Source organism: Hydra vulgaris, chromosome 05, assembly GCF_038396675.1.
Source record: "Hydra vulgaris chromosome 05, alternate assembly HydraT2T_AEP".
NCBI classification, from domain to species: Eukaryota; Metazoa; Cnidaria; class Hydrozoa; order Anthoathecata; family Hydridae; genus Hydra; species Hydra vulgaris.
In genome coordinates, this window is record NC_088924.1 from 44,712,501 (window position 1) to 44,724,183 (window position 11,683).

Genomic DNA, 11,683 nt, shown 5'->3' on the forward strand with positions numbered 1-11,683 from the left:
TGCTTTTTAACACCTATTTTTCCACACTTGTTAGTCTTAGTAGTTTTATTATTCATCATATCATATTTGTATATAAAACGACACTAAGTAGTTAGCAGAAAAAAAAACGTCAAATAAAAAAGTAAAAAAACAAACAAACCATTTCCTTCAAAACCATTTTTTAATAGTGAATCGATTTTCTTATTTTGAATGCACCTTGCATCACCATTATCTTTTGCTACTTTTGTTAATTCTATAGTAGAATCCTCACGTCGATACCAATTTTGATAGACATCTTTAATATGCCCCATGTGATTTGTAAGCCACAAAAGCTCAGAATTATTCATGTCTAACAACTGCAGAACGGTTGACAAATACTTTCTAGTTCTAGTTGGTGTAATAAGCTTTGGCTTAGATAAATTAAGCTTTTTTGTTATAGATTGCAGTGCATCCCAACCACGTAATTCAAGACAGCCTGTACCACATGCAAACACATAATAATTTTTTGGGGAAATATTAGCATAATGCCTTGAGCTGATTAACAGTCTGACTGCATCTACAACTTCCTCAGTAAAAATAATCGGAACTAATGCTTTCACAGAAGAACCTAATTTAATAACATATACAACATAAAAAAACAACATTAAAATTGTCTGAATATATACAAAATAATAAATCTGAATAAAAAATAAAACTCTTAATATCTGAATAAAAAAAAAAATAATAAATAAGATGTCATTAAACTTTCAATAAGTGAAAAAAATTCCATACCTCTCCTTTTCTTTTTGCCTTCAATGTAACATAGTTTGAATCGTTCTGCAAGCTTTTTTTCTATTGGATCATCTAAAGCATCTATGTCAGTTTGGCGTTTCCACCTACCTTTTTCTACCATATCCCAATCTGGTAGTGTTAACTTTCCAGGTTCTCCACCTCTCCTAGCATTAAATGTTAGCATTCTTACATAGGTAAGTTTACACAAATGTATATATTCATTTGATGTACGTATTGGATTGTTTAAATACTTGGTGATTTCACTAACAAAATAATTTCTTAAAACTTTAATGTCACTTTCTTCCGGCAACATTTCTGGTGCGTTACTTTTTCTTAAATCATATACACTGCGTGCATTGTTTAATAAAATGCTGTAGTCTGATTCCATTAGCTCTAAAAAATTTCGAATGTTTTCAACCATGTCTTGTAAGCCTAGTTTCAGGTACTCTAACTTAACTATTATAGCTAGAGTTTTTAATGAATATCCTATTCTTAAAACAAGATGGGGATTTCCAATTTGTCTTGGTCCACAATAATCTGCACAAACTTTCATAGAAGAAAGAATGTTATCATAGTTTTTTGTATTTACTAAATCTCTTGCAGATGTATCTTCTGCATTGAATTGTTTTCTGTATTGCAACAATAACTTTGCTAAAACTCGAAGTGCGTAGCTTATATCATGGTAACGGTCTCTTTCTTTCTTACCAAATTCTACTGCTCCATAAGTCAATAATAATTTATCATTGCGAATAATTAGATGAAGTTCATCATGTTTCATAGATGTAAGTATGTGCTCATGTACAATTCTAGCATTGCTGGTCAAACTAGATTCTCCTACTAATATACGAGAAGCTTTTATGTAACTTATTTCCTTGTTATCACTGCCACGCCTAAAACAATTTGAAACATGTTCGCAAAGTTTCCTTGCTCGGAAGAAACCATAACAATATTCACAAGGCAATAGCTCATCATCTTTGTTGACTGTACATTTTCTTACAGATGTTATTTTTTTAGAATTTTTAATGTTATTTATATTTATATTAAAATCACCTTTCCTCTCTATATAAGTCCACATATTTCTTCGCTCTTTGCTTTTTTTTGGATAACTAAGGGCTTCTATAACAAGTTCTTCATGCTTATGAATATGTTCTAAATGCCTTGGGATTTTAGAAAGATGTTTTTCACAATAAAGACAGTAGTGTTTCTTATGCCCATGTTTGTGACTGAATTCAGTAACTATAACAATAACTATATACTTTATAAAAATACTAAATCGAGAACTTATTAAGTTAAATACAAAAACTATTACCATTGTTATTGTCAGATGCAATTTCATCATCAGAACTGTGTATCCTGTTTTCAATAAGCTGACTAACTTCTTCTTTGTTGCATAATTTAGAAATGATTTAGAAATGATTATGAAAAATAAATTTGAATAAATTAAAAAAAAAAAATGTTTTTCTAAATTTGACAAAAATACCTTTTCTAATAAGAATTTCTTCATTTGGTATACTGAGTATTTCATTATGGATAACATCAATAATATCAGATTCACTTTCTGATTCTGTGGTACCAATATACTTAGGAATATTGTAATCTGAGTCTCTGTCATCTTCACCAGAAGACTCCTTTAAAAATAAGTATTATAGTTCTATAAATAGACTATACTTCTTTGAATTATATATATGTATATATATAAAAACTTATATTAATAGTAATACTTACTTCGTTTGAAGACTGAAGAATCTAAATACAGTACTAAAAGTTAACTTATAGAGTTAAAAAAAAACCTTTAACACTTTTTTAAAAACTTATATATAATAAAAAATTAAAAAAATACTATGTTATATTATTTTTTTAAAAACTTATGAAAAAGAAAAAAAAAAATGAATACTAAATAATTTCATTAAACCAAATTAGATAATCAGTTAGAGCCCAAACCTGTTTTAAAAAAGAATCATCAATCCCACTATCATCACGCAAAGAGCTATCTAAATCCTGTCAAAAAATATAAAATCTGTTTATTAAAATATAATATGAATATAGAATTTCTAATTTTCGGTGGTTTAGCGCTATGAAATACTTACTCCTATATTTAATACGCTTAACTTGTATCACAACCACATGTCATTGATTAAGAGTTAAATTGAGAAATTGAGTTTCAAACAAAAAATCATAATATTCTCAAATATATTTGTCACATAATGTCAATTTTAAAGTATTGTCTACTATTTTAATCATTTATAGTTAGTAAATTTATGTAAAATTCATGCGCTCATACCCAAAAACATATTTGTTTAAAAAAAAACTAATAAAACATCATAACTCTCAGTACATTCATTTACTATCTTATTTATCATTATGCATTTTACTAGTATTATTTTAACAACAACAACAAAAACTAAAAATCAATTATGCTGCTTAAAACTTCATTTTCAACTTAAAATTAACTTTTTGCTGCGGTTATTTGCTGGTTACCTAAGTATCTTTCTCATCTACTTTGTAGTTTAAAATCTTACCAGTTCAGGCATTCTGTAGTTTAAGCATTTTGACTAAATGATAAAAAGAAAATTATTCAAAATAAATTGGAAAACTTATCTAGTAATAATTTTTGTATCTTTAATTTGTAAAAAGTTATTACCACATCCCTCTGTGGATACCGTCTTTTTTTTGAACTAGAATGCTAAATTTATAGAAAAAAAGTAGTAATAATAAACTCCATTGATAATTAGTAACAAAAAACATTGAAAATTAGAAAAGGGTAAAAATTTCGGAATAACTGCAAAAAATTATAACTTGATATACATTTGTTGAAAAAGATTCAATAGAAGTTATGTAAAACTGTACCAAGATTTCAGATTTTAATTGCTTTGTAGTTTCTTTTTTGGGTGTACTTGTAACTTTGCAAAAATCTAAAGAATGAAAAATATTCTGCAATTCAACAGCTTCCTAAATCATAAAAAAAAAAAAAAGTAATATTAGTGGCATTCATACCTATGAGATGAGGCTAAAAAAAATAAAAAAATTTAATTTCACATTGAAAGATTTACATTGAAAAAATATCCATAATACTATATTTAAAAACATTAATAAACTCAGAAAAAAAACATAAATAGATACTTCCAGAATTATGGAAGGGTCTTCAAGCAATAACAAATAGAGAGATCATTAGATGATTTTGACAAATTAAAAGAAAATATTATTTGTAAAACAAAAATAACCTACAGGAGCAGAGAAGACTAGATAAGTAGCAGGTAAAATCTCCACACTGTTCACAAATTCATCATGATCACTTGACACTACTTCATCAAGAATACCAGAAGGCTTAAAAAAAAGGAAACTGAAGATTCATAATACTTGTAATAGATTAATTTAAAAATAAATAAAATAAGAATAAAAACATAATATTAATAAAATTATTACACACTAATGGTAATTTATGTAAGTTGAAAGACACTTCTAATCTTTTTGTGTCACATAGACCTTAAAGAAATTAAAAACAAAAGGTTTATATATGAATGTTTATAATTTTAAAACATATTATTTATATTGTAAAACTAAAAAGCACCTCAGATGCAGTATCAGATTCTAATTCTCCTAAAGTAAATGGTTTCAGAAGATGTTTCTAAAATAAAACAAAACATTTGAAACAAATATTCAATATATTTACCAAACAAAAGTTGAATCAATAAAAACAACTTTTGCTTTATGTAAAAAGATTCATACAAGCTTTCGCCACCATAGATTCGGCGCCTTATAGTCATATCTAATTTCAGTGCCTAGTAAAATTGTTGCATGTGCAAAGATACACAAGTATGGCTGAAAATCCACCATTATAACTTTAATAATAGCATTTGCACTCTTCATAGGACTATCATTTATATATTTACCAATACATTCAGTGTTAGTTGCATCTATGCTAAATTCAAAAATTTTTTTTAATTAAAACAATTAAAAAAGCAAATTAAAAAAAACCGTAGATATATATAAAAAAAATTATTTGTAATAAATTATTATACTTACCAATACTTAAGTCGATCATGTTCAAGAAAAAAAATGAAACTGCCTTTGTTTTCTTCATAAATATCTTCTCTTCGTTCACCCTCTTCTAGAGATATTAATTCACCAAAATAAGCACATATAAATTGACCCTTTTTTAGAATAACTTCAGTGAAAACACCATGTCCTGAAAACAATTCATATGAAAATTTGAATTCCCATAACTTTAAAATTAACTATAAATGTATTCACTTGACTAACCATTAATAGCATTGATATAGTATTTTTTTAAATAATCTGGATCCTTTTTTTCTATACAATATTTATATGCAGTTGGATCGCATTCTAAAGATGGTACGTTGCTTCTAGATGGCCGTCTCTTATTTTCCATATTGCTTTTAAAATGTTCTAAATATATTATTTATTAACATTTTTAAAAATATTGCCTTTCCTTTTTTAAAATTTTACTATTACTGTACATTACAATTTAACATTCATAGTTTAGAGAAATAATGTTTTAATGTTTTAGTAATGGTGCATAAATTTTTATGGCACCATTACCAGGACATATAAAAACTAAAAAGTTTGTGTTAATTATATTTTACTATGCATTAGTCTTTGTAATGGTGCAAAACGCGAGCAAATTTGTTAAAAAACTGCTTTTCAAATTTAAATTGAAAAAAAAAATTTATAAGAACTTCCTCAATTTTCAAAAAAGTAACAAGCAACAAAATAACTAGTTACTTTGTTAGATTTCATTAATATCATATATTATTATTTTATGTAGAAATTATAAATATAGACTATGCTAATGCTAACTATGATATAGTTAATACTAAAACATAATATTAGAATTGATATAAATTGACTAAAATATTAATACAGTTGATACTTTTAATTATAATATAATTTATAGTAACTGTAAATTGTAGTAAATACATATGCAAATTATAGATACTCTAATAATAATAAGTTTCAATGCTTAAAAATATTTTAAAATATAAAAAACAAAATAATAAGGTAAACAAAACAAAAAATGACTTAAATACTTTTATTAAATTAGAGTTTATTATTACCTAAAAGAAAAGGAGCCTTAAATGATATTAAGCTCACAATTGCTCAGAACGTATGATTTTGCCGGAGTCTCAGTTAAAGTGCATTATAAAAAATATTCTTTTAAAGAGATTAAAACAAAAAAATATCTAAACTAGATCTCAGGTGTTTAAAAAAAGATGAATGTAATACCTGACAAATAAACAAATTTAATTTGACTTAAATAAAACATTTAATTTTAATTAAATAGGTTTGTAAACACCATTACTGAGACTTATTACCTTTTTTGCTAGAATTTGTTTTGACTTAATCTATAAAAAAAAATTTTTTTCGATGCACCATAACTGAGACTGAGTCTCAGTCTCAGTTATGGTGCATCGAAAAAAAATTAATTAAAAATTAATTAAATTAATTAAAATTAAAAATTAATTAAAAATTAAAATGGTTGAGTTTTGACCATTATTAAGTTTACACTGGCTTAGAATGCATGATTTTCTCAGTCTGAGAAAATCATGCATTCTAAGCCAGTGTAAACTTAATAATGGTCAAAACTCAACCATTTTAAATTTAATAATGATCAAGATTTATAAGTAATATATTACTGATTTCTTATATATATAAAAAAATAAAAATTTAATACTGTTCTAAGAATTTATAAATTAGTTTTAATAAAATACATTTAATGCTTAGATGTATTACAGGTAATACTTTTTTTAAACTTGTAAATACTATTTATTTTTTTTTTTAGATGTTTTAATCTTTTTGAGAGAGATCAAGTTTGAAATTAAAATTTAAAGATTAAAAGAGTCTCTCACAATAAATAATTTTTGATGCAACGTAACTGAGACTCAGAGAGATGGGGAAATCATACTTTATACGTCATTGTAAACTTAACAACGGTCGAGACACTTTTACTTTCAATAAATATATAAAAATAAATGTTCCATAGTTTTAACGGAAAACATACATTTAATAAATTATTTTAAATTAAGTTTACTAACTTTAATTCTTAATTGCACCTTTATCGGTACTACACGTGGCATAATCTGAAATTACTACGAAACGACAGAACATTTATTTAATCTTTTTTTAAACACCGTTACTGAGACGTATAAATTTGATCGTTTTCCAAGATTTTAATTAAATCTCTTAAAAATATTTTTTTGATGCACCGTTACTAGGACTTGGAGCTTTGGGAAGTCATAATTTCTGACCAATTGTAAAGTTAATAACGTTCAAGACCCCTTTACTTTCAAGAAATATATAAAAAGAATATATATTCAACCGTTTAAACAATAACATTTTTTTTATAAATACTTTATGAAAAAATTTACTTACATTAATTCAACATTGCACCATTAGCGGCACTGCACGTGGCACACTCTAAAATAATTCCTTATTAAACACCGGGATATTTATACGGAAAAAGATTCGAAACCATGTGCCGGTAAAAATGACTTTAAAAAGTGCAGGGAAAGATACAAGAGTCAAATTCCCCCAAACTTTAAAATGTGTAATCAAATGCAAAAGTACAGAGACATTTTCAAACTAAGTTTTGAAGAAAATTTTTGTAAAAATGATTTAAACAAACTTTCTTATTTTAATTTTTTTTAAACTTATTATTACTAGTTAAAAGGTAATAAAAATATACAAACCCCCGTCGTGTATTTTACAGTTTAGATTTTTCATATATTCAGACACGAGGCAAACTTTTTCTTCTTTTTTTTCAATGCACCGTTACTAAGACTCAAACATTCCAACCCATTGTAAACTTGATAAAGGAAAAATCAAACATTATAACATATTGTAAACTTGATAACGGTCGAGACTTAATTATTTTCAAGTAATAACTAAAAATAAAAAATTCAATAATGTATTTAATTTAAAATAAATAAAATACGTTTATGTTTATTTGTCAGATAACACTTGCTTTTTTTGAATCACCGTTACTGAGACGTATTAGCTAATTTTTCTTCTAGATTTTGTTTTGTTTTATTCTCTTAAAAAAAAACCCATTTTTTAAACAATAACATTCTGTTTTCAAATAACTAATAATTGAATTTACTTACCTTAATTCTTTATTGCACCTTTTTTGGTACTGCACGTGGCATACTCTGAAATACGACTTACACGGAACGACAGAATATTTAAACAAAAATAATAATTTAAAACCATCTACTAGTGAAAATTACTGATGAAAGTGCCGAGAAAGGTACAAAAGTCAATTCAACACGAAATTGAACAAACTTTAAAATGTGCCACAGAGGCTCTGTTATAGAGCAGGGCCGACGATACCGGGAGAAAGAGGTCAAGGAGCACTGGACGTTCCTTTTTTTTGGACAAACTTTTTTTAAAAGATTTAGTTTTTCTTTTTTTTTGGAATTTCTAGATTTAGAAGACTATTTTAGAAATTGATGATTGTGCCCCTCCACTTCAAAACCCGTATCGTATGTTCTGTAGAGTACCGGAACGCAAAAGAACAAAGGTACATTTAAAATGAGTCTTGAAGAAAAAATTCGTAATGGAAAATCATTTAAATATAATAAAATAATATTTTATTATCTTATCGAAATATTTTTTAAAAAAGAAAGTTTTGATAAAATTGGTGTTTTATTGACAAACTTTTTGAGGGCTGATACTGAGTTGAGACTGAGTACATCAATATTTTTCTAAAGTATCAGAATATTTTTAAGTCTCCATAATATTGTTACAAAAGAGTAAAACTTCTAACTTCAATTTCTATGTAATTGATATATTTAACTTACTTTCGTTTTCAAACGTTGCTTGAAAACAGATTTAAATAAGGTAAATATTTTAAAAGTGACATAAAATATACATAAAATTGCGTTGAACGAAGTTTTAAACTATAACCAATATATGACGTTACTTTAAGACAATTAAGTAAAATAATTTTATAATTTTTTTGCAGCCATTCACAAATCCTTTATTTTCAAAAAATAAATGAATATAAATAAAGTACAATACTGTATCAATCTTTTAATTCTCATTTTAAATTAAATAAAAATAATTTTTTTTAATGCTGGTTTCCGATTACCGTATACTTTTTTTTATTATATGTAATTTTGCCTTTTACTTCAATTTCAATAAAAGTGATTATTTTGACAAAACAACCAATTTTTTTATTAAAAAAAAATCATTATTATTATTAAAGTGCAATCTATAGTAAATTTGTAATTTTTTTCATTTTATTAATGATATCATTAAGTGTGTTGACAAAAACAAACAAAAAAAAATTTGGCATTATACAGGTAATTAGTCCTTATAAAGAACAATATAACAATTACTAGTGGAAATGCGAAATAATATTATAGCAGCTGTGATGCAACGGTTGGAGCTCTTGCTCAGAATCAAAAGCTTTGAGACAATGATCTACTTGTATCCTTAAAATGAATATCTCATTCTTCAATCGTTTTCGTCGTTTTAACAGATCTTTCTCTTTTTCTATACATTTATTTAGATCTGATTCTCAAGAAAAACGCCTTGTAACAAGCTAAGAAAGAATTTCTAAATCTTCCAAACCCATAATACTTACTTTATTTCTGTTGAAGAAATATAGCCAATTTTTTTTAAACTAAATTTGCAAGAATAATACAAATATTCACGTTCTTTGATGCGAATTTATGAATTGCTGAGCAGTAATCTTATTCAATTTTTTTAATTTAACAAAGACAACTTATTATTGACTTTATTAAAGACAACTACAATAACAAACTCTAGTAAAGAAGACTTTGTATGATAAATTTGTCATCTACTGGGAGTTTCTGAAGAAGTTTATTAAATCTAGTTTGTTGCTTCTTGCTGCAATATATTTCATTTTAATTGGAATCTGAAATTAGTTTACAAAATTAACTGCAAAGTAATGTATAGATAAGTTAAGTTAAAGGAATTTTTACACTATATAAAACTAATTTTTGTTTCAACGCAAAATTTTATTCATTCAAAATTTATCCAATCAAGTTTTAAATTCAAATCTTTAAAATATTAGAAGTAGAAGTACAAGGCCAACCACCAAGAATAACAAAAACTGAATTGCTTTTAAACATTCTTAAAAAAAATTTATTAAAAATAACAATATAATAACAAATAAAATAACAAATAAAATAACAAACAAACAAAAAAAAACCTCCTCCCCGTCCCCCGTTGTAAACGTAATAACGGTTAAGATTCCTTTATTTTCAAAAAATATATAAAAAGAAACATAATAATTATGTTAAAAACTCAATATTTTATTTAAATTGAACTAAAAACGATTATGCTTATTTGTCAGGTTTTACATGCGTCTTTTTCAGGCACCGTAACTGAGACTTATTAACTTGATCTCTTTTTTAAATTTTTTTTTGTTTCAATCTCTTTAATGTATAATATTTTGATGCACCGTAACTAAGACTCAGAGAAAAATCAAACTTTCTTAGCCGTTGTAGACTTAATAACGGTTGAAAACTCTATATTTTCAAATAAGTATAGAAATAAATATTGTAACCATGTATTTAAAGTTCAATATATAACTTGAATTGAATTAAGAACGATTATGCTTATTTGTCAGGTATTACATGCTTCTTTTTTAAAGCACCGTCACTGAGACTTATTAAGTAAACGTTTTTTATAGATTTTATTTTGTTTCAATATCTCTAATGTATAAATTTTTAATGCCCCGTAATAGAGATATAAAAGTAGAAAGGTCAAACTTTCTAAACCATTGTAAACTTAATAACGGTTGAGAATCCTTTAGTTTCAAAAGTATATAAAAATAAATGTTCTAACCATGTATTAAAAGTTAAATCACCGTTACTGAGACTTATTACGTTAATCTTTTTTCTAGATTTTGTTTTGCTTTAAACTCTCAAATATAAAAACTTTAGATGCACCATAACTGAGACTCAGAGAAAAGTCAAACTTTCTAAGCTATTGTAAACATAATAACGGTTGAGAAACTTTTAATTTCAAAAATATATAAAAAATGATATTCTAGCAATGTATTCAATGTTCAATACTTTTTTTAAATTGAGTTTAAAACGTTTATGTTTATTAGTCACGTATTACACGCTTTTTTTTTTAAACCACCGTTACTGAGACTTATTATGTTAATCTTTTTTCTAGATTTTGTTTTGCTTTAAACTCTCAAATATAAAAACTTTAGATGCACCATAACTGAGACTCAGAGAAAAGTCAAACTTTTAAGCTATTGTAAACATAATAACGGTTAAGAAACTTTTTATTCCGAAATATATAAAAAAAGATAACTATAAGTATGTATTAAATTCTAACCGTAATGTATTAAATGTTCAATACTTTATTTAAATTGAATTAACAACGTTTATGCTTATTTGTCACGTTTGACACGCTTTTTTTTAAACCACCGTTACTGAGACTTATTACGTTAATCTTTTTTCTAAGTTTTGATTTTTTTCAATCTCTCTAATGTATAATTTGTTGATGCACCGTAACCGAGACTCAGATAAAGTTCAAACTTTCTAAGCCATTGTAAATTTATTAACTATTGAGAAACCTTTAATTTCAAAAAATATAAAAATAGATGTTCTTATCATGTATAAAAAGTTAAATATTTAATTTAAATTGAAATAGGAATGATTATGCTAATTTGTCAGGAATTACATGCTTCTTTTTTTGCGCACCTTTACTGAGACTTATTACGTTAATTTTATTTGGATTTTGATTTGCTTTAAACTCTCAAATGTATAAACTTTAGATGTACCGTAACTGAGACTCATAGAAAAGTCAAACATTCTGATCTACCGTAAACATAATAAAGGTTAAGAAACCTTTAGTTTCAAAAATATAAAAAAATAAATATTCTAACCATGCATTAAAAGTGAAATATTTTATTTAAATTGAATTAAAA

The 11,683-nt window shown here is 25.5% G+C and overlaps 1 protein-coding gene across 1 annotated transcript in view; it reads right to left on the reverse strand.

The window, feature by feature from the left end:
• LOC136080890 (uncharacterized) overlaps positions 1–7,219 on the reverse strand; it is an 8,046-nt gene extending 827 nt beyond the window's left edge. The window contains exons 1-16 of the mRNA XM_065798282.1: positions 7,141–7,219; positions 5,011–5,157; positions 4,774–4,936; positions 4,477–4,669; positions 4,319–4,375; positions 3,976–4,074; positions 3,745–3,757; positions 3,598–3,662; positions 3,392–3,433; positions 3,270–3,302; positions 2,692–2,748; positions 2,476–2,496; positions 2,231–2,378; positions 2,060–2,131; positions 751–1,986; positions 140–586 (exon numbers count right to left, since the gene is read on the reverse strand). Coding sequence (XP_065654354.1) covers positions 140–586; positions 751–1,986; positions 2,060–2,131; positions 2,231–2,378; positions 2,476–2,496; positions 2,692–2,748; positions 3,270–3,302; positions 3,392–3,433; positions 3,598–3,662; positions 3,745–3,757; positions 3,976–4,074; positions 4,319–4,375; positions 4,477–4,669; positions 4,774–4,936; positions 5,011–5,140 — 2,776 coding nt within the window. The 5' untranslated portion in view covers positions 5,141–5,157; positions 7,141–7,219. The remainder of the gene's footprint in view (positions 1–139; positions 587–750; positions 1,987–2,059; positions 2,132–2,230; positions 2,379–2,475; positions 2,497–2,691; positions 2,749–3,269; positions 3,303–3,391; positions 3,434–3,597; positions 3,663–3,744; positions 3,758–3,975; positions 4,075–4,318; positions 4,376–4,476; positions 4,670–4,773; positions 4,937–5,010; positions 5,158–7,140) is intronic.
• Positions 7,220–11,683: the final 4,464 nt, after the last annotated feature.